Source organism: Cotesia glomerata, linkage group LG10 (genome assembly GCF_020080835.1).
Source record: "Cotesia glomerata isolate CgM1 linkage group LG10, MPM_Cglom_v2.3, whole genome shotgun sequence".
In the NCBI taxonomy this organism is placed as follows: domain Eukaryota; kingdom Metazoa; phylum Arthropoda; class Insecta; order Hymenoptera; family Braconidae; genus Cotesia; species Cotesia glomerata.
Genome location: NC_058167.1, coordinates 6,521,885 through 6,541,816, shown reverse-complemented (window position 1 = coordinate 6,541,816; position 19,932 = coordinate 6,521,885). Strand labels below are relative to the sequence as shown.

The 19,932-nt window shown below is 30.0% G+C and overlaps 2 protein-coding genes across 6 annotated transcripts; one reads left to right on the top strand and one right to left on the bottom strand.

Annotated features, from left to right (window-relative positions):
• The first annotated feature begins 9,973 nt into the window (after positions 1-9,973).
• Positions 9,974-15,071, top strand: LOC123272579. Of its 5 annotated transcripts, none has more exons than XM_044739471.1 (11): positions 9,974-10,101; positions 10,172-10,228; positions 10,577-10,786; positions 10,851-10,981; positions 11,068-11,275; positions 11,365-11,797; positions 12,097-12,557; positions 12,615-12,767; positions 12,825-13,001; positions 13,370-13,624; positions 13,911-15,071. In XM_044739471.1, exons 6-11 carry the CDS (start codon positions 11,719-11,721, stop codon positions 14,985-14,987), a joined length of 2,202 nt encoding a protein of 733 aa, XP_044595406.1. In that variant the 5' UTR covers positions 9,974-10,101; positions 10,172-10,228; positions 10,577-10,786; positions 10,851-10,981; positions 11,068-11,275; positions 11,365-11,718; the 3' UTR covers positions 14,988-15,071. The 5 variants fall into 5 exon arrangements, with proteins under 5 accessions (XP_044595406.1, XP_044595408.1, XP_044595407.1 ...); XM_044739473.1 differs by having other exon boundaries at positions 9,975-10,101; positions 11,365-11,537; XM_044739472.1 differs by having other exon boundaries at positions 9,975-10,101; positions 11,365-11,740.
• Positions 15,072-19,005: 3,934 nt separating this feature from the next.
• On the bottom strand, positions 19,006-19,932 carry LOC123273387 (ATP-dependent DNA helicase PIF6-like). Its single transcript, XM_044740787.1, has 2 exons — positions 19,432-19,932; positions 19,006-19,053 (listed from the first exon to the last, which is right to left on the bottom strand). Exons 1-2 carry the CDS (start codon positions 19,930-19,932, stop codon positions 19,006-19,008), a joined length of 549 nt encoding a protein of 182 aa, XP_044596722.1.

Sequence of the window (19,932 nt, the reverse complement as noted above, 5' to 3'; positions counted from 1 at the left end):
AAATGCAGATTTCTACCTTATCCCGGAACGGTCATTAAGCTACGTATACTTTTCATCTGTCTTTTAATTGTCAAATTCTGTGAGCAGCGTTACTTTGTGCATTAAGGTTAGGCGTAGCTGAAGTTTTGTTTATAGCGAAATGAGAAAGTAATAAAAAAATTTCAAAGTAAAAATTAGAAATGAGTTTCGTTAAAATTAAAAATGAAAATGTTACCGTAAAATTACCTGTGATGAACATTTTCATTTTTAATTTTAACGAAACTCATTTCTAATTTTTACTTTGAAATTCATTTATTACTTTCTCATTTCGCTATAAACAAAACTTTAGCTACGCCTAATCTTAATGCACAAAGTAACGCTGCTCACAGAATTTGACAATTAAAAGACAGATGAAAAGTATACGTAGCTTAATGACCGTTCCGGGATAAGGTAGAAATCTGCATTTATCCTGCACACGGACACATGTGCACGCGTGCACATGTTGGAAGTGCCCGTGCGCGGTGCCACTAGTCTACCAGTCACCAATGAGCCAACCCGGCTTCCGTATACAGAAGGCACAAGTCGGTCCACAGCTGCAATAAAGAGTGGAGATATAGTTGATTCCCCAAAAAAGAGTGGGGATATCAGCCTTGTAAAAACCAGATAACGGTATACAAGTAAAACTCAAAATAATAATATTTTTTATGAAGGACTACAAAATTATTTTTAAAAATTTAGAATAGCCTAATTAGTTGATGCTCATAATTCAGAACAAATGAAAAAAATATGATAAAACGTTTGATGTTATCGAAACTTGAGCATTTGTATCTGTCGTAATATCTTCCTCTAGTCCTAAGAATTAGGTCGTTTTCGTGCGCACGTGGCCTTTAAGTTCAGGTCACCAATACTTTGATATCTAATAAGTTTACAATAGCGACATACAATGGATTTTCCTCGTGAATTCACCCGAAAACTATCGGGTCGATGCAGCGTCGGCGCTACAAGAGCATTCCCCACTTTCAGGAGATACCAGCTTCCATTTATGTTTAGTGGGGTCCGGGTACACGTGCGATGGTAGTATGAGCCTCTCCTACGCTGCTCCACCTCCATCTCTCACCTCTACCATTGCTCGCTAGCAAGGTTTTGATACCCGACTGCACCTCCGTTTGCCACAACACGCAGAGACTCTACAGTGTAATATTGTTTTATTCAACATTCAACAGGACAACAAACAAATAAAAAGGTAAGTTCATCATTTATTACGTTAATTCGATAATTACACTATTTTATAATCAATAAATATAGCTGCGATTTCCTTATCTTAATTTAAACGCATCCCAATAATTATTACATAATAATAGTGACACTAATGTAATGTTTACTAATAAACGCTATTTCATGTTTCCGTATTAAGTTCTTAATTGTTAATAAACTTTGATAGAGTTACAATGAATTTAATTAGCACAATAAATTTCAATTGACAGTATGATAGTTTTATAACAGTCCTATTAAAAAAATGTATATGTTAAAAAAAAAAAATTTTAATGAGCATCAAGTAGATTTATTCACTGTTAAGGTTTCACATCACCGATTCTTATTGGTGTCTATATCAGATATTTTTTTTGTTGCTGTACATGTCGATTCTATTAGATTATAAAAACGAAAGTATGACACTTGAGTCAATAAGAACATACGGAACATGAATGAAAGTCCAAAATTCCATGTCTTTTATATACACATATATAAAACGTGTTTCAACATCAATCGTTTAAATACGTAACGCATTGAGCTAGCTAGTATTTACTAGATATATCCAAGAGTGTCATGTGTTTGTGCATTCATACTGGTATTTATTAAGGTATTAACCCTGATAGCCACCTTACATATAACTTACTGTCAATCTACGTCCGCAATTTGAAGCAAACTTGACGGAAAGAGTTGGCAAAGCGAGCGATTACCTATTAGTTACCTATAACTTACTCTGCAAATAGACGTCAAAACTTACTGTACAAGTATTTCCGTTAAATTGTAGTAAAGTTGAAAGGAAATTTAACTACAAGTTTGATTGTTAACTTGTATTCAAGTTGCGGCCGTAGATTTCCGTCAATTTGCTTACAACTGTTGTTGAGTGAAGAATTACCGCCAACTTGATGTATAAATTAACCGTAACTACTGGAAGTCAACACTTACTGAGAAAGCGCTGGCTATCAGGGAAAGTAACAATGTGTTGGTATACATAATTTTGATGGTGTGTGGATCCTACATCATCACATCATCAGTTGAAAAAGTAGGTCTAGGGAATCAGCTGACTGAAGAAGGCGTTTGCGCGACATACAGACAGGGACACCTTTCAACTTTTATGACTTGATCATACATCCCACGCAATACTACCCCTTATTAAAATCATAAGCCACCCTTCTATTATTAATAGCTGTTATTCTTGATTTTGACATTCCACGTATCAGAAGTGTATATGCATAGTCTTTTATTTATATTCATTCATGGTCAGCAGTTTTGTTTTATATCAATTCTGTTGATATATTACATTTTTACACTTGTTACGAAATAAAAAATAAACCTTAAATTCAACGAAATTAATATTTAGTTCATATAATTTCATTACATGAGTTTCAATAATGTTAATAAAGCAAAATTGCAAGAACTATCTTTAGCAATGTCGAGTATTTATAGTTGAAAATAAAAAAAAAATATCGGCATGAAATAACTTTTACCATAAAAAGCTTTATTTACTTAATTTTTTTTTTTTTTTTTTTTTTTTTTTTTATTTATTAAACTAGATGTTTTGCTCAATTAATCGTTGCGTTTGATGATAAAAAAAATAGAAATATATACTTGTATATAGACAAATTATCAATCGTCAGCTGGTGATTGTATAGCTATTATCGTGCATACAAAATGATAAGAAAATTCAGGCCTAGATTTTCAATTATCGACTTTATTAATTGAAACAAATACAGTATGTTATAGTCAAATATTTAAGTACCCATGATAACAATACTTATGTACATTAATTTGCGTTGTAATAAATTCTGGAATAAGCTTCTAATATTTTATGTTTGTTACAATATAAAAATAGATAGTGATGATAATAAACAATATGTTATGTTATAATGACATAAATTATAAAGTTTAAAATTCAACGGGTAGCAACAGGAGCCATGTCCTACTTTCGTGATATTCGAATACTGGAGTTCTATCTATGTAATGTAAGAGTGAATAAGCTGCTCCTGGATAACTGCGACACTATGTAATCAAGCAGAAGGGTGAAGGTCTTTAAATCTAGAGCAAATTTTTATTACATAGAGTTTATATATATATATATATATATATATTATGTATGTAATAATGTTTTTATTTTTTTTTTTTTTCAAAAATCAATAAAATATTATTTATCTAATGATTAAAAGTGTAATACAAGAGTTTTTAATGATAAACTAAAAAATTTAATAATAGTAATGATAATAATAACACGGATTTTTTATTTTAGAATGAAGTACTCACCGCAACAACAACAAAAAGAACGAAAATCAGAAAGTGAGGTTGCATCTATGATTGCGACGCCTTCGAGGACATCTCGAAGTAAAAATTCAGTACATGGATGTTCATCTAATCGAATAATTAACAATACTGTATCAACTGGAATATTTGCTTGGATGAGAGTATTTCGAATGGCATCGTTACTGCATAAAATTGGCTGTTAAAAATGATCTTCTGTCCAAATATATGGAACAGATAGATGTAATAATTTGTTAATCGTAAAAATACGCAACAGGCGTATAACAAATGAGGTATCACGTGCTCGACGTTCTTAAATTTTCTTCTTTGGCTCACAAATTAAACTTATTGTGGTCATTGATTATAGAACGTCTTTAGAAATTTATCTAGAGCTAATGCAATAATTACAAGCAATTTGTTTATTAATTATATTTAAAAGTATAAATAATACAATATAATTATTTAATATGTATAAATAATTGTAAATTTATCTCAATATTGTGGTAATCAAAAATTTATGATATCACTAACTACATAAATTTTTTTACAATCGATTATTTTATAATTGGTTATTTATGTATTATTATTTATCCAGATAATTATTTTTTGTAAATTATACGTATAATTAGTAAAATGCCAGTGATTTAAGAAAATACTATAATTACTGGTGATGTTAAATCGTTATAATTATTGAACAAATATATTTTATGACTACTATAGATATATAAATTATAAATAAAACCATTTTTGCTTTATCAAGTAATGTAATTTTTATTTTTTATTTGTAATAATAAAAACTTTAATTAAATTCTATACATTTCTTCCCGGAAGAATTAAATTATTACAAAATACTTTTATTATTTCAATTTATTTTGTTATGTTACCGAGCATAATAACTCTAAAAATGGAGTATGAGCGAATCATGATGCATTGTAACTCTCGAAACGATTACTTTATCCTATTCATTACGCTTTCGACACAAATACACACAAGACCTAGATGATCTAATGTTTTTTTTCTACTGTGTAGTAACAACTTTTTTTTTACTCCATATATTCTTCCTCAGAATATTTAGATTTTTGAGAGTAATGAGTATTATGCGAACATGTTAAGCACTGAAGTCTTAACTTCGGGCCGAATACTTTTACAAATAATGTTATTATGATTATCACAGAACTTCGTTTTCAGCAAAAGTAGACCAAGTTTTGTAATAATCATATTACATAGCCGTTTATGTTGGATTCTTTAGTATTTTAATTATATTAATATATTTAGATTTATCTTCAGAGTAAGGAATATTATAAGCGAAAAAATGCGTCTTTAACTTCCTACTTTATTGACTGAAAAAATTTACCGAGAAGTACTAATAATTACTTTATAATTGAAAATTTTTGTTGGGAAATTTTGATTATGATGTACATTTAGATTTAATGAAATATTTGGTTGAATCTAAGTATTGGAATATATTCCTTGTATGTTTGAAAATTTTTTGATAAATATTTAATAAGCAGTACATAATTATCGTATTCATCTTACAAAACATAACGAATATTTATTTACGATTGCTATCATTTTATCAAAAACATTCTATAAAATAATAAAAATATGTACAGGTCATTCCATGTAAAATCAACCATGGTTGAAATAGATCCTTTTCGAGTTCGATGAATTTCGATCGGACTTTTTTTTATTTTCTTTTAAATTATGAGACAAAATTCTACCGAAGAGTAAAAATTATCTGTAATAAAAAATAAAAAAAAAATCTGAAAAGCAATTGACCTTGTCGGCCATCCCTGAAACTTTCCGCTTTTTTCGAGCTCCAAACGCCCAAAAATTTTACAAGTGCGGTTGATTTTTAAGTTTTTTTGAACACGTCGTTTGACTTTTAGTTCTAGGCGACATATGACGAAGTTTTTTAAGGCTGAAAAATGTTTTTGGAGTCTGGAATTGATGAGGTCAAAGAAATTCAAAGTTATCCTAAAAAAACGATTTTTTCGAAATTCTCAAATGACTATAACTTTTAAATGCGTCGTTCGATTTTGAATTGCTTGACGGTATTCAATGCAGCAAAAAAATATTTGCAGGATCTTGAATGTATTAAAATTTTTTTTTGGTTTTTAATTTTGGAATATCTTTGAAATAGAATTAGCACGAGTGGAAAATAGTGTAATTAGAAATTAATTAAATATAAAAAATTTGTTCCATATGAATCTTTGAATTTAGAATAATATGACATATCAATTTAAATTTTGAATCGCAATTAGTAAATGAATGTTTTAATAGTGAAAAATAAATGGATATAGATAGTTTTCCTCTAATAGTCGTTCTTTTTAAGGTATTCAACTATACATATATATTTAATATTAATTCTTATCCGAGCTCTGCCTATCCTTTGTTTAAATAGTTGTTTGAAATAATAATTTTTATCTTTGTTAATATAAATATATTTAAAGTTTATTAGGCGTTTATAAGGCGTCCATTAAGGCTCTTATTCTTCAATAATAATTTCAATTTTTATATAATTACAACGTTTTACTGTAAAATTAAACAAGAAAATACTTTCGTGACCGCACAGGATAACTTCCTTGTTTAATTTTCTCTGGATGAAATTTTGTTTCTATATCTTTCTAATATCCGAGTCCATTGCAATCAATTCAATAGTATATCTTTTTTTTTTCTTTCAAAAATTTTTCCATTAATGCTGTTCATCTTTAAATCGGCTTAAATGATGTCTGATGATTTATGATCTCTCAATGGAAATGTCGCATTATACGGAACTTTAGAGTTGTCTATAATATCATAATGAGACAATAACATTCCCAATATCTTACTGCAGCTTCTGTAAGGCACCATATTGAGTCTTTAAGTATCTGAATTGTCTTTTACTGTTGAATAAATATCAGAGCACTGCCTACGATTAACAAGAATATAAAGTGCACATATTTATCAGCTATAATTTTGAGTTTATTCGCGGCATATCAAAAAATTCCGTACTAATAAGAAAAACCATCATCATCACGAGCATTTATTAATCCACAGATTCGGTAGAATCTGGCGCCAAGTTCCGTTCAAATTCGTTGTGAACGAAGCGCGAGACTACCGACTGTGTTTACTGTAAGCAGAACGGTATTTTTCCACAGATTCGGTAGAATCTGGCGCCAAGTTCCGTTCAAATTCGTTGTAAACGAAGCGCGAGACTACCGACTGTGTTTACTGTAAGCAGAACGGTATTTTGAGGTTGCAAAATTTTATTTAATTCTACGGTACTTCTTGTTCCTAAATTTTATATTATAACAGTAATTCATGCTTTATTTTACTGATATTAATTAATTATATTCAATTATAACAATTAATCTACTTGAAATTATTAAATTTTATCAGCACAAACTATAGCAAGCTCAAAAATTTCGATCCTGACTTTTTTTCTATGTAAAAAGTGACATGCCACAGACTAAATAATTCGAGAATTCATGGTAATCTTCCAATAGATGGGAAACTACAGTTAAAAAAATACATTTCACAGCTTGCATCTACATCCGCCAGGGTGCGCTGGAATTGTTTTGACATAAACTGTAGCTTCAAGGGGATAGTTTGCTATAAAAAATGCAGCCAACGCGAGATTTAAGTTGGTACCAATTGTAAATTTTTATTATAATTACAAAAATACTAAAATCTGAACAAAAACAGTTTCACTGTAAAAAATCGCGCCAAGTCCACGTTCATAAGACTATCAAGATAAAAAATTTCTTTTTCTTTACAAAAAGATATAAAATAAAAAAATAAAAAAATCCAAGTAACCGATATGATTGTATTTGATTTTCGGAAATTAAAAAAAATTTTATTGTAAATTTGAAAATTAAAAAAAAAATTTTAGAACGTACTTGGTGTGCGTCATTGTGTATTTCAATTTTTTTAAAGTCCTAGTAAAAAGATTTTACAAATTTCATTAAAAGTAGAATATTTTGCAACCACGCACACTAAATACGTTCCAAAATTTTTTTTTTAATTTTCAAATTTACAATAAAATTTTTTTTAATTTCCGAAAATCAAATACAATCATATCTATTTATATTTAAATATAAATAGTGTAAATGGTCATATTGCACAATTAATAAATTTAGTTGCGGAAATAAAACCTCATATCATAACTTTAACAGAAACTTGGCTTAAACCATCTCATGATAATTCAATTTTTAGTTTGAAAGATTATACAGTATTTCGAAGAGATAGAACATTGAAACATCTGCCCTTGCGGTTTTACAATCATTCTGAAAACACTCTGGAATTATTTAGAAATTATTCTGTAACCTCGATGATTCTTGAGTAATTTCAGAGTTAAATTGTTTCCTTTTTTCAGAATATTTTTGAAGTTAAATCAGAACGAATTCATAGTATTTTCATAGTTTTTTTAGTGAAACCATAAAATTTAGGCAGGTTACTCCGAATTGTTTTCAGAGTGAAGTCAGAGTAAATTATAAATCGATTCAGAATAAATTTATGATATTTTATGGATAGATGCATAGTTTTTTCGGAGTTACACCAGCGTGAATCCAAAATATTGTTACAGTGAATCTAGACGAAATTTCGGCTTATTCTAAAATGAGACTAGTGAACGCTTAAATATTATTTTTGCTCTATTTTAACAATTGTATGAAAAGAAAAAATATTTTCTCTACTCTTGTCATAAATTCGAAGTAGAATTTATGGTTCTTTGGAAAATTAACGGTAAAATTTCGTATATTTATTTAAAAAATAAAAAGTATTCACTTTTTCAATGAGATAACCATCTCATACAACGGAGGGTCCTGCAATTCCCTACTTAATTTGAGCTCTTGAAATATTATGTCTCGGTATAAATGCGGTTTTAAAAATTTGTGGTTCCAATTTTTCACTTTCTAAATTGCATTTTTTTGGGTAATTTTAAACATTATCTTAAAGATCGAAAAGTATTGTTGGCAGTACAAAATCGACTGATTGAAAAATCTCGAAATTATTAGAAAAAAAAAACCCCTTAGTATGACATTTTTCAAAACCAGTCATTCCAACATATTGATGGAGATTTTCATTTGCTCTTCGGGATTAGATACAATTTTTTTTTTTTTATAATTACTGATTGATTCATAGATTTGATAACATCATTTGTAAATATGTATGTATGCATGTATGTTTTTAATACATAATTAGGAGTATAAATAAAACGATTGGAGTTTTGATTTAGCTTTATCTGTAGAAACCTCGTCTAACCAGGATATCGAAAAACTGTGTTCTATCTGTTAGAAAATTATAGAACTTATAGATAATTATTACTCGTTAACCTATAACGAACAAATAATTTAAAACAAAAAGATACAAATAATCTAAAAATTGAGATAATATCTATCTATCGATTTTGTAGTTAAGTAGTTCATCGCGAACAAACATTGTGATACTAAATTTTTATACAGAAAATACTATCATATTACCTAAATTTCTATTTCAGAAAAATTACGTATTCACCGAGGACTTGGTTTACATCCACACAAATTACACTCTAAAAGATATGTTATGAATCTGTGTAAGACTCAATCAAAAGTATTGTGGGTTCACTTCGAAAAAACTCTAGTTCTATTTTGAGGATACTTTTGATTCACTCTAAAGAATTTTCGTGCTTATTCTGATTATTTAATAGTTTCATTCGACAAACGCTCTAATTTCATTCTAAATTCACTCTGGATTCATTCTGAATTCACTCTGGATTCATTCTGAATTCACTCTGGATTCATTCTGAATTCACTCTGATCTACTCTGAATCAAGTCTGAAACCACTCTGATTTTACTCTAAAAAAAGGTTACATAACCACTCTGAAAATACTCTGAATTCAGTCTGTTTCTACTCTGACTCTGAATTCAGAGTGTTTCCAGAATGAGTTGAAGGTTGCAAGGGTATGTATTAATGGGAAAAAAGAAGTTTCTTAAAAAACGTAAAATTGTATTTATTATTGCATTTTTCATTTAAGAGAGTTTAGAGATCAAAATAGTCAATTGTCTATCATTTCCATTTGCATTTATCATGTTAATATTATTTACTATTATCAAATTATTTTTTTATGAAACCACACATATCTTAAATCAATTCAAAAATTAACATAATTTGTTTGTAGAATCCTGAAGTAATAAGACAATGGAGCCAAATATTGGGACAAGATTTAGCGTCCGATTCAAAATGTAATCAATTTCATATGTGATGATGAAACATGTTTTGAGGAAGATTACAATATCAGAAACTTGATGTAATAAGTATACCAGGTCAGAAACCAAATTTGTTTCCTGAAAGGAAAAAAAATTATTCTTAAGCGTGATGCTATTCGGTCAATATTCAGAGGATAAAAATATTCTGACCAGGTGATAGAATCTCCAATTAATATCTCTAGTTACTGAAAATGCCTAGAAATGTGAGAGAATTTTACGATTATTTGATCCAAAGCAGTTAGATGTATTGAAATTATTGTTGGGTATAACTTTATCGTTTTCATTTATATTTTACTGGTTTTTTTAAAGGAAAGTACTTCAAGTAATAAATGTGAGAGTGTGGCAGTAACAAATGATGAAGTTGTTGTCGTTAATCAGGTTTATTTTTTGAACACAATAAAAATCTGCGATTTAAAAAACTTTAATAATTAACTAAATTTCTTTATAGGAATTAATTCATTTACTAAGCGAAAATCGTACTATTGAACCAAATGTTATTGGAGAAGTATGTCTAAAAGTTTAAATAAGATTATATGGTGGCAATCGATTTGGAAGACGCGATAATATGAAGGGAAATATTTCCAAAGTTTTACCTACTTATAAATTTATGTAATATGAATTTGATACCGTATCTACAAAAGCTTTGATAATAATTATAACTTTCAAACGAAATGGATAATAATATTATAAAATTTTTTGAGTGAAGACTTTACATAAATTATTCCATTTGTTTCTCATAAACATTGATAGTATTCGATAACATTTCCATTGCCATTGTAATTAAAAATGTCTGTGAATTTGATTAAATGCAGAACCTTTTTTTGTTGTTTCTAATATTGTTATATTTACTTAGGCCGAGTGTAGAAATTCCGAGTTATCAGAATCATGCACAAACTTTTCGATATACGATTTAATGAAAAATTTAGAGACGCAAAAGTTACCTAAAAAATGGAGCTGGGTTGATGATTATTTGAATCCACCAGCAGTTATTCTTTGCCATTTGGATTATAAATGTTATGACCTAAAGTTCCGTGTGAAAATTGATAAAGCCTTGAATATAACAGTAAGCATTTTTGAATATTTTTCTTAAATTTATACAGAAGTTTATTAATTGTATATTTTTATAGGTCACAAATGTAAAAATCAACCAAACAAAAAAAATTGATTATGTTACCTCAAATATGTGTGATTTTTGGAAATTGTTAGAGTTTTTGGAAGCTTCTCAAATGTGTAGTGGAAGTGGATGTGATAGTAAAAAGTATTTATAGCTATTTTTTTTTCGTACTAAGAACTTTTTCCCTTGTAATACATTTTAATTGAGTTACAATACTTATTTTATCGTAGATCTTCAGTAGCATGTACGGTATTGTTAGAGCCGAAAAAACTATATAAGAAACAGGCAGCAATATATCGATGTGACTCATGTCGACAAGTGAGAAAAAAAATAGGTAATCAATTGTATAGACCAAAATTGGATATTGATGCGAAAAATAAAAAACTAAAACTTAAGCTAAACTCAGTAAAAAAGAAAAATATTCGCTTAACTAATAAGGTACGTAATTCGTTCTCTACATGATTGTTAGTAAAGTAAAAAGAAAGTTATTTTATTCATAACCTTCGTAAAATTCTTAATAACTTTAGAATGAAACTTTAAAACTAACCGTTGAAGAAGAAAGACAAAGGTGTGCTCATGCTTCTGAAACACTAATCAACCAAGAAATTTTAAACTTGCCTCCTATTTAACAAGAAACGGTTAAAGCTTGTTTTGCAGCTGCAAAAGCTAAAAACTCTAAACAACGGAGATATACAATTGAGTGGGTATATGAGTGCCTCTTAATTAGAATAAAGAGTTCCTCTGTTTATGATAGACTCCGATCTAGACAAATTTTACCCCTTCCTTGTAAAGATACACTTCAAAAATACATTCAAAAACTAGACAGCGCGTTTGGTTTTTCTGAAGCTCTTTTTGAAACTCTTAAATTAAAAGGTTCTCGAATGGAAGTAAACGAGAAGAGGGGTATTTTAAATTTTACTTATTTCTTGCGTGTTGCAGCAGATAGTAGAACTAACAATGGTAAATAAGGTACTTTTAAGCTTACAACTAAACACATGACAATAAAATATTGACATTCTCGCAATTAATAATTGAATAATCTTACAAACATTATCAACTGACTCAAAATTAATTTCTGATCGCTATTGCTACATTTACTCTTAAATCATTCTATTGTGCTGTAAATAGCTTTCGCTCTTCCTTGCTTTAAAACCTATTCTATCTATCCTTTTCAAACTTTGTACAAGCTTTAATAACGCTTAAAACAACAATTCTCATTAGACATGTACTAATAAAAAATAATTTTCTTTATTTATTAGGCACACTTTTGCTTGATGAAGTAGCATTAAGTGAAGCTACAAACTTAAATCAACGAACTATGCAGCTCGATGGTTTTGTTGATTTGGGTTCTTATACACCGGAAAAGGATCTCAACACTCGAGCTGACCACGCACTAGTATTCATGTTTCAACCTTTTCAAGGTGATTGGGTGCAAGTGATAGGCTGCTTTCTCAGCCGAAGTGCGACTATCAGCGAAATTCTCCATAAGTTGATAATTGAATGTGTATTACTGCTGGAAAATGCTGGTTTTAAAGTTGATGCAGTTACTTGTGATGGAGCTCAATGGAATCGAAGCGCATGGAAGTTATTTGGTATTGAAGACTACAAATTTAGTTGTCAGCATCCACATGATCCGAGTCGGCGTTTATGGTTCCTCTCGGACTTTTCCCACTTACTAAAAAACCTGAGAAATAAAATCATGGAAACACCGTTCTTTTGGGTAATATTTCGATATAAATTTTCAGATGTAGATTCTATATATTACTTCAATTCACAGACACCAGATGGTTTTGTTTACCGTAAATATTGGGAGGCACTGTTAACTTACGAGAATAGCTTTAAAGCAAATTTATCCGTAACATATAAATTAACACCTGGTCACATAAAACCGGAGCAGTATCAAAAAATGAACGTTCTTTTGGCTATGAAGGTAAATTAAATTATAATTTTTTTGTATTTTCTTTTATGATAATTATTTTCATTTTAGTTGTTTTCAAAGCGATTGAGAGTGACAATGGAGATGTATGCGGACAATTGCCCCGAGCTTAGAGGATGTGAATCTACAATTGCATTTATGGAGAGGGTTGATCGACTTATTACTGCTATGACTTCAAGAACTCCGATGAATGCTTTACGCGCTGATCCTTCATGTGAAATGAGAAAGGTATTTTATATCTATCTATTATAAATCTTTCGTCGATAATTGTGATAAGTGTAAGTAAATTATTTCATAACTGAAAGACGTGAATACTAAGTTCTCTGATTATTTCATTAACTAAAGTAAACATTTAACATGCATTTTGTTACCCCTCAATCACACATTGTATTTTCATTTCAATATTTTCTTTTATGACTATCATGTTAACAGGATCGCATGCCAAAATTAATTCATTTCGTTGATTGCTATTTTCTATTGAGATACTTGTGGTTCATTGTGTTATTACAAACTTTACTTGCATATCATGAAAACATTTTGTTTGTATATTGAATAACTATAAATGTGTTAAGTTTTTTTTTACGTTTTTGTGGTAGGCTATCACTGACTTTATTAAGTATCTCCGAGAATGGGAAGAACATGCAATAGAAGAAAAGAAAAGGTACAAAGACTTGCGGGAAAGCTTAGACGAGGATCAACTACCTGGAAAATTTTTTTTTGCAATCACCCCAAGCACTCTGACTGGATTAAAGATCTCTCTTGGGGCGACCTTAGAACTTATTGATTTTTTACATAACGAATGTAACTACGATTATCTTATGACAATACGTCTCACTCAAGATGCTTTAGAGGTAAATATACTTTACTTGATGTTTGATTTTCTTTCTCCCTTCGATCCTAGGTTTTTTTTTTGTTTTCTTTCAGTAGAAGTAATACAAATTACTTAAATATATAATATCAATTAATTGTAAAGGCCGTGCCTACTCTCATGTAAGTGCGCACCGTAACTTCATGCTGTTATCCTATACTATACTGCACTAGACCATAGTGAAGTATAGGACAGAAGTATGAAATTACCGTGCGTGCTTACCTGAGAGTAGACACATCTAAATCTAATTATAAAACGTTCATTTACAGAAGTTCTTTGGAATTATGAGAAGTGCCTGTGGATGTAACGATCATTCCGACGTCATGCTATTTGCTCAAGTATATCGATTGTTGTGTTCCTATTCTCTTGCAACTCCTCCAAAGGGTTCCAATGTTACAGCTGGTGAATTATTGCAGTCGTTAATGCAAACAAAAGATTCTTTGGCTTTGGCTTCTGCACCGAAGAATGAATGGTTAAAAAAACTTGATGCCATAGTTGAAAATGGTATCAACGAGAAAATACCTAAACCTAATGAACGACTTGATGATGGCATTGATAAAGACGGTGGTATATCTGACGGAGGGATTGATTTTTGCGACTTTGGAGACGGTCGCAATTTCAGTACACAGCATGGCGACGAAGGTGATACTATTAACCATAGCAACATATCAGACGGGCGAACAAATGTTGGCAATGTACCTTCTGTTAGTCGTGTCAATACTAGTGACGAAGAAGACGAAGAAGTGCATCAAGTTCAGCAACCATGCAATAGGAAACCATTTGAAAGCTTAGTGGATGATAGTGATTCTAGTGATGATAATGATAATCAAGAGAAGTTAAATATTTCTTCTTTTCAAGACTCTTATCATGACCATGACTATGATGTCGTTAAATCTAGTGACGAAATTATCGCGTATATTGCTGGCTACATGGTGAGGAAAACGAGTCGATATTCTAAGTGTTTTACCTGCATAGAAACTTTACAGTCAACAAGTATATCTACAAGTGGTCGAGATAAATTTATTGAACTGATGAGTGACGGTGCGTTAATTTACCCAAGTGAAAATTTATTTCTCCTTATTCAAAGCCTTGAAGAAGACGTTCTATCTGTTGTAGGAACGAAAACTATTAAGTGTAATACAATGCATCAGATTTTGGTTAAGATATCATTACGACAGTCGCTTCCTACTGTTGGGTGCGCCAAACATACTAAGCAATTAATGGTGAAAGTCATTAATTACTTTATAGTCATGCGAGGTCACTTTCTGGCTAAATTATTCAATAAAAATTTGAATCAACGAAAAATTCTGACTAGAAAACACCGCAAAACTGCAAAGTTGGCGTAGATGATAAATATGTTATAATTTTATTAATATTCATAAAAAATTTATCAGTATTACTTCTATTTAATAAAATTTATACATTTTAAATGGCATAAATTTGCAATTAAATTAAATATTATCTTATTTCTTATTAATTAATTGATTCATTAACTTACAGTCGATCAAAAAATTTTTTAACATCGATTTCTTTATTTGTTATCATTATAATTTTTTTTTTTTTAGACATTTCAGGACATCAATTAACTCATTTTCTTACTAAAAAAGATCCTTTCATTTCATTTATTTGATATTTTTTTATAAAAGCACCGATTTATCTCTAAATCGTTCCAAATTTTTAAAAATTATAATTTTACTGATTAAAACCATTATTAGTTGTTATTAATTTACATTTAATCGTTTTGTTATTATATTTAACTATGTCTTATTTTTCACTGACATTATACAGCTATAATATATATTTGAAAAACCTGACCCGTCGCACCGACACGCTCTCTGGTGGCAGTATAAGTTATCCTATCTTTCTGTAATTTCGTGGACGTTTTCATAACACTACGATCGTCCTTCTTCTATGTAGGCTTCGTGGACCTGGACATGACAAAAAATTTTCATTGTCATTTCTGAAAACTAGGCACTTGGAGCTACATTTATTTTTTTTATTTTTTCTGTACGACCATTTTCCTCGGAGTAACAGCTCGTTGAAAATCACCCAAAAATTTGGAATTTTTTTATATCCCTTAATTTTTGTGACTAGTGTATAATTAAAAAAAAAAATTAGGAAAACGGTTGACCCTGTTGGCCATCCCTGCAACTCCCGAGAAAAAATATTTATATATATTTATATATAAATTGGTTATATATGATTATATATGAAAAATGACCAAATATAATCATATCTAATCATATATAATTATATATAACAATATTTAATTATATATTTGTTACATCTAATTAGTTATTGGGTTAATTTTATGGATAGAGTATATATTTAATATGGTCCTACGCAATTCTCTGTAATCAATTAAAATGCAAAAAAAAATATCTAGCTATAATTTTACGGCTCCCTAGCGGTTTCGACGACTCAGCGTAAACTCGGAGTTTACGCGGAGTTATTATGGAGTTAACTCCCTCTCGTTGGAGTTTTTGACGAGTTTTTTCGGAGTCGCTATGGAGTTTTCCTAGCGTTTTTGTTGAATATTTTCGGAGTTGCTGTGGAGTTTTTTTGGCATTTTCGTCGAGTTTTTGTCGAGTATTTTCGGAGTTGCTATGGAGTTTTTGTCAAGTTTTTTTCGATGTTTTGCGGAGCTTTATAAGAGTTTCGCTGCTGTTTTTTCGGAGTTTTAATAGTGTTATTGTGGAGTTCACTCGCGATTAATAATACTTTATAGCATGAAAATTAATTTTGATTTCACAAAGATGACTATAAATACATCATTTTTCACTTACGGTATACCTTTCATTGATTTATTTATTTATTTGTAAATATATTATAAAGGTTATAAGTAAAATATACGATCTACAAAAAAAGTGACATCAAAAAAAAAATTTTCAAAAGTTTACAGTTGATAATACACTGAAACAATATTATCATGACTAAAATTAGAGTTTTATTAATACATGAAGCAATTCAAAACTTTAATCGGTTTCCGTAAGATAGACAGTGGTGTTTATTACTCGGTGGGTCTTATTAGGTGACTGAATAGAAGGTATGGACGATGTCTGGGATAGCTTAACCGGTAGAGCCTTTGACGTGGAACCAAATGGTTCGGGTTCGAATCCCGGTCTGTCCAAATTATTTTTTCAGTTTTTCATTCATTATCCATCGGAAAACTCCGATGAAACTCGCAAAATACTCCTAGAAAGCTCCACAAAAACTCGGTGAAGACGCCGACTAAACTCGACAGAAAATCCGAAAAAACACTGATAAAGTTCAGGGAAAACTTTATAAGAACACCAGCGGAACTCCAACCAAACTCCGTTGCGATACCAACTAAACACCAAGTAACCCCTATCGTCTTTATGTGTCACAACTGCACACAATACTCCGAGTTTACTCCCCATATACGCCGGCTATACTCCGTCGTTACGCTGAATTTCGGACGAGTTTCCACAGAGTTTTATCGGTGGCACCGAAACCGCTAGGGCTATAACACCAGCGGTCACCCATCCAACTATTAACCCTGCTCAATGCTGCTTAACTTTAATGATCTCCGTGCGTCTTGAAGTTTATGTCTGCTGTGCTGCTGTCTTAGATGACAATGATTCTATGATCTACATAATGTATCATATGGGTTTATCAAAAATATAATATGAAAATTGATTTTATAATATATTTGGATAGTCATAATTCATAATTTATTTATTTGACCGAATCTCATTATAATATAACACTTATTTAAATAATAAAATAAATAATGATTTTACTATTAGGTAGTAGCAGAGCAGACCAAAACATCTCATAGGAAATGTAACAAATTTTGTATTTCAGAATTATTTAAACGTAATTATAAACATCATTTTACACTTTTTGTGATTACCAAAAAAAATTTTTTTTCCAAGAAAAAATTTTTATCTATGTTAATTATATATAAGCATATATAATTATATATACTTATGTATAATTATATATGGGATTATATATAATCTTGGATGGCTGTATATTGCTTCATATATAGTCATTTATAATTATACAGGGTGTCCCAAAAGTCACGGACGCCATTGTAGCATCTGATGAAAAAAATAATTCTGAGACGAAAAGTCCTTAGCCATTTTTCAATTAACCGCATAGATAATTAATTATTAATTAAAAATAACGTCTCTTTATTTGTTAGAGAGAGAGTGCCAGTGTCCAGTAAAGTATGTGCCAAACAAAGACACAACTAACTGTATGACTAACTAGTTTCTATAGCTAACGTAGTCACACATATTTACTTACACATTCACGCTTGCAAGCGTCTTCGTTGGAACGCACTTGACTTGACACTAGCGCTCTCTCTCTAACGCATAAAAGGACGTTATTTTAATTAATAATTAATTATCTATGCGTCTGATTAAAAAATGGCTAAGGACTTTTCGTCTCAGAATTATTTTGTTTATCAGATGCTACAATGGCGTCTGTTACTTCTGGGACACTCTGTATATGATTATATATGACCTCATATACAATTCCTTATATAATCATGTATGATTATATATAGTTCCATATATAATTATATATGGAACTATATATAATCTTGCTTGGCTGTATATTGCTCCATATATAGTCATATATAATTATATATGATTACATATGACCTCATATACAATTCCATATATAATCATGTATGGTTGTATATTGCTCCATATATAGTCATATATAATTATATATGATTATTTATAACCTCATATACAATTCGGTATATAATCATGTATGATTGTATATAATTATATATACTTATATATAATAACTAGCCGTTACCCGCCCGCTTCGCGTGGCATAAAATACATGCCAAGTGAAAGAAATATTAAATTGTGTTATCTAGCTGCCTAATTATTTATCATAAACGGATTTTACGAAATTAACACACCCTCAACTACTTAGGGTCTTATCGATTTATATGAGTTAAAATAATAAATAACACAGCTTTCCACATCACCATGGAGGTACTGTGTCGTACGATGCGTTCCCATTATTTTACATGGCGGGATCCCCAGTAGGCCTACACCATGGATCGACGTGAGTGTCAATGCCATCAAGTTTAGAATTTGTTATACATATCAAATCTATATAAATATAGATTGGATAGAAACAACTTAAACCTAGGCATCAATACTCTGTCGTGCTAAATAAAAAGACAGTAATTTAACTTATACCTTTTTTATTAACTAATTCTAAATGAACATTGGTTATAAATTTAAAACTATGAACTTTTTAGCATATTGCTAGCATTTTCTATTTTAGCATTGGTTCTTATTTTTATACTGTTATTATTTTCATAGTTTTAAAATTTTTTTGATCACTAATTTTGTATATTAGAAACCTAAATTAAAATCCAAAAAACACATTGTTCATAGTTTTAGCTTTACAATAAACCTGAAAATTATTAAAATATATTATTTATTATATCTATTCTTTTGAAATTTATAAATGTATCCAATCAATTAACACTAAACAAAATTGAAAGCTTGATAAACATTTCTTTTGTAACAGTAAAAAGAAATTATTATATAGATAAAATATTTAAAATAATTGAATTAAAAACCACTCTAGCGGTAGATCCAAAAATTTTTTAAAATTTGAATATTTATTATTTGAATTACTGTTTATTTTCTGATTCTATCGATTTAATTTAAAGAAATAATCATTAATATAGTCAAAAATAGAAAATTAAATACTTAAAACTTCTTTATATACAAAATTTTTCGTTTTTCCTATTGGTTGAAGAATGACCAAGCTGTCAGGTGAACTTACTCTTGAGCATGCCACGTATAGTTGGCCATGAGAGAAACAGTTATTTCTTAAATCAATACCAGTCATCTTTAAACTCTGCCCTTGTGCCTTGTTAATCGTCATGGCATAAGAAAATTTGACAGGAAATTGCAGACGTTTAAATTCGAAGTGGTAATCTGATGGGATCAGAGGAATCCTTGGAATGAATACAGTTTCTCCTTCATATTTTCCGGTGAAAATCATGGCTTCAATGACATTTTTGTGTAAGACCTTGACTTGAAGCCTGGTACCATTACATAATTTTGGCGGATTTAAATTGCGGAGCAACATTATTGGAGTGCCAATCTTGAGTTGAAGAACATGAGGTGGTATCCCTGGTGGATTGAGAGTGTGTAAGAATTCAACAGGATAGTGGACAGCTTCTCCATCCTCTAGTACTTTGTCCATTGATTCATATCTTACTTGCTCAGTTGGCAGTTTCTCCAGCAAAAAGTTTGTAACGGGTGTTTTACTTCCGCTCAT

What these genes read in the sequence shown, in the direction of transcription:
- LOC123272579 (XM_044739471.1), top strand. Translation starts at nt 11,719, where the DNA reads ATGGAAGTAAACGAGAAGAGGGGTATTTTAAATTTTACTTATTTCTTG. An exon ending in ACGTTCTTTTGGCTATGAAG is followed by an intron (nt 12,768 to 12,824) that starts GTAAATTAAATT and finishes TTTTCATTTTAG; the next exon opens with TTGTTTTCAAAGCGATTGAG. An exon ending in TCACTCAAGATGCTTTAGAG is followed by an intron (nt 13,625 to 13,910) that starts GTAAATATACTT and finishes GTTCATTTACAG; the next exon opens with AAGTTCTTTGGAATTATGAG.
- LOC123273387 (XM_044740787.1), bottom strand. Translation starts at nt 19,932, where the DNA reads ATGAGCGGAAGTAAAACACCCGTTACAAACTTTTTGCTGGAGAAACTG. An exon ending in TATACGTGGCATGCTCAAGA is followed by an intron (nt 19,054 to 19,431) that starts GTAAGTTCACCT and finishes AATAATTTTCAG; the next exon opens with GTTTATTGTAAAGCTAAAAC.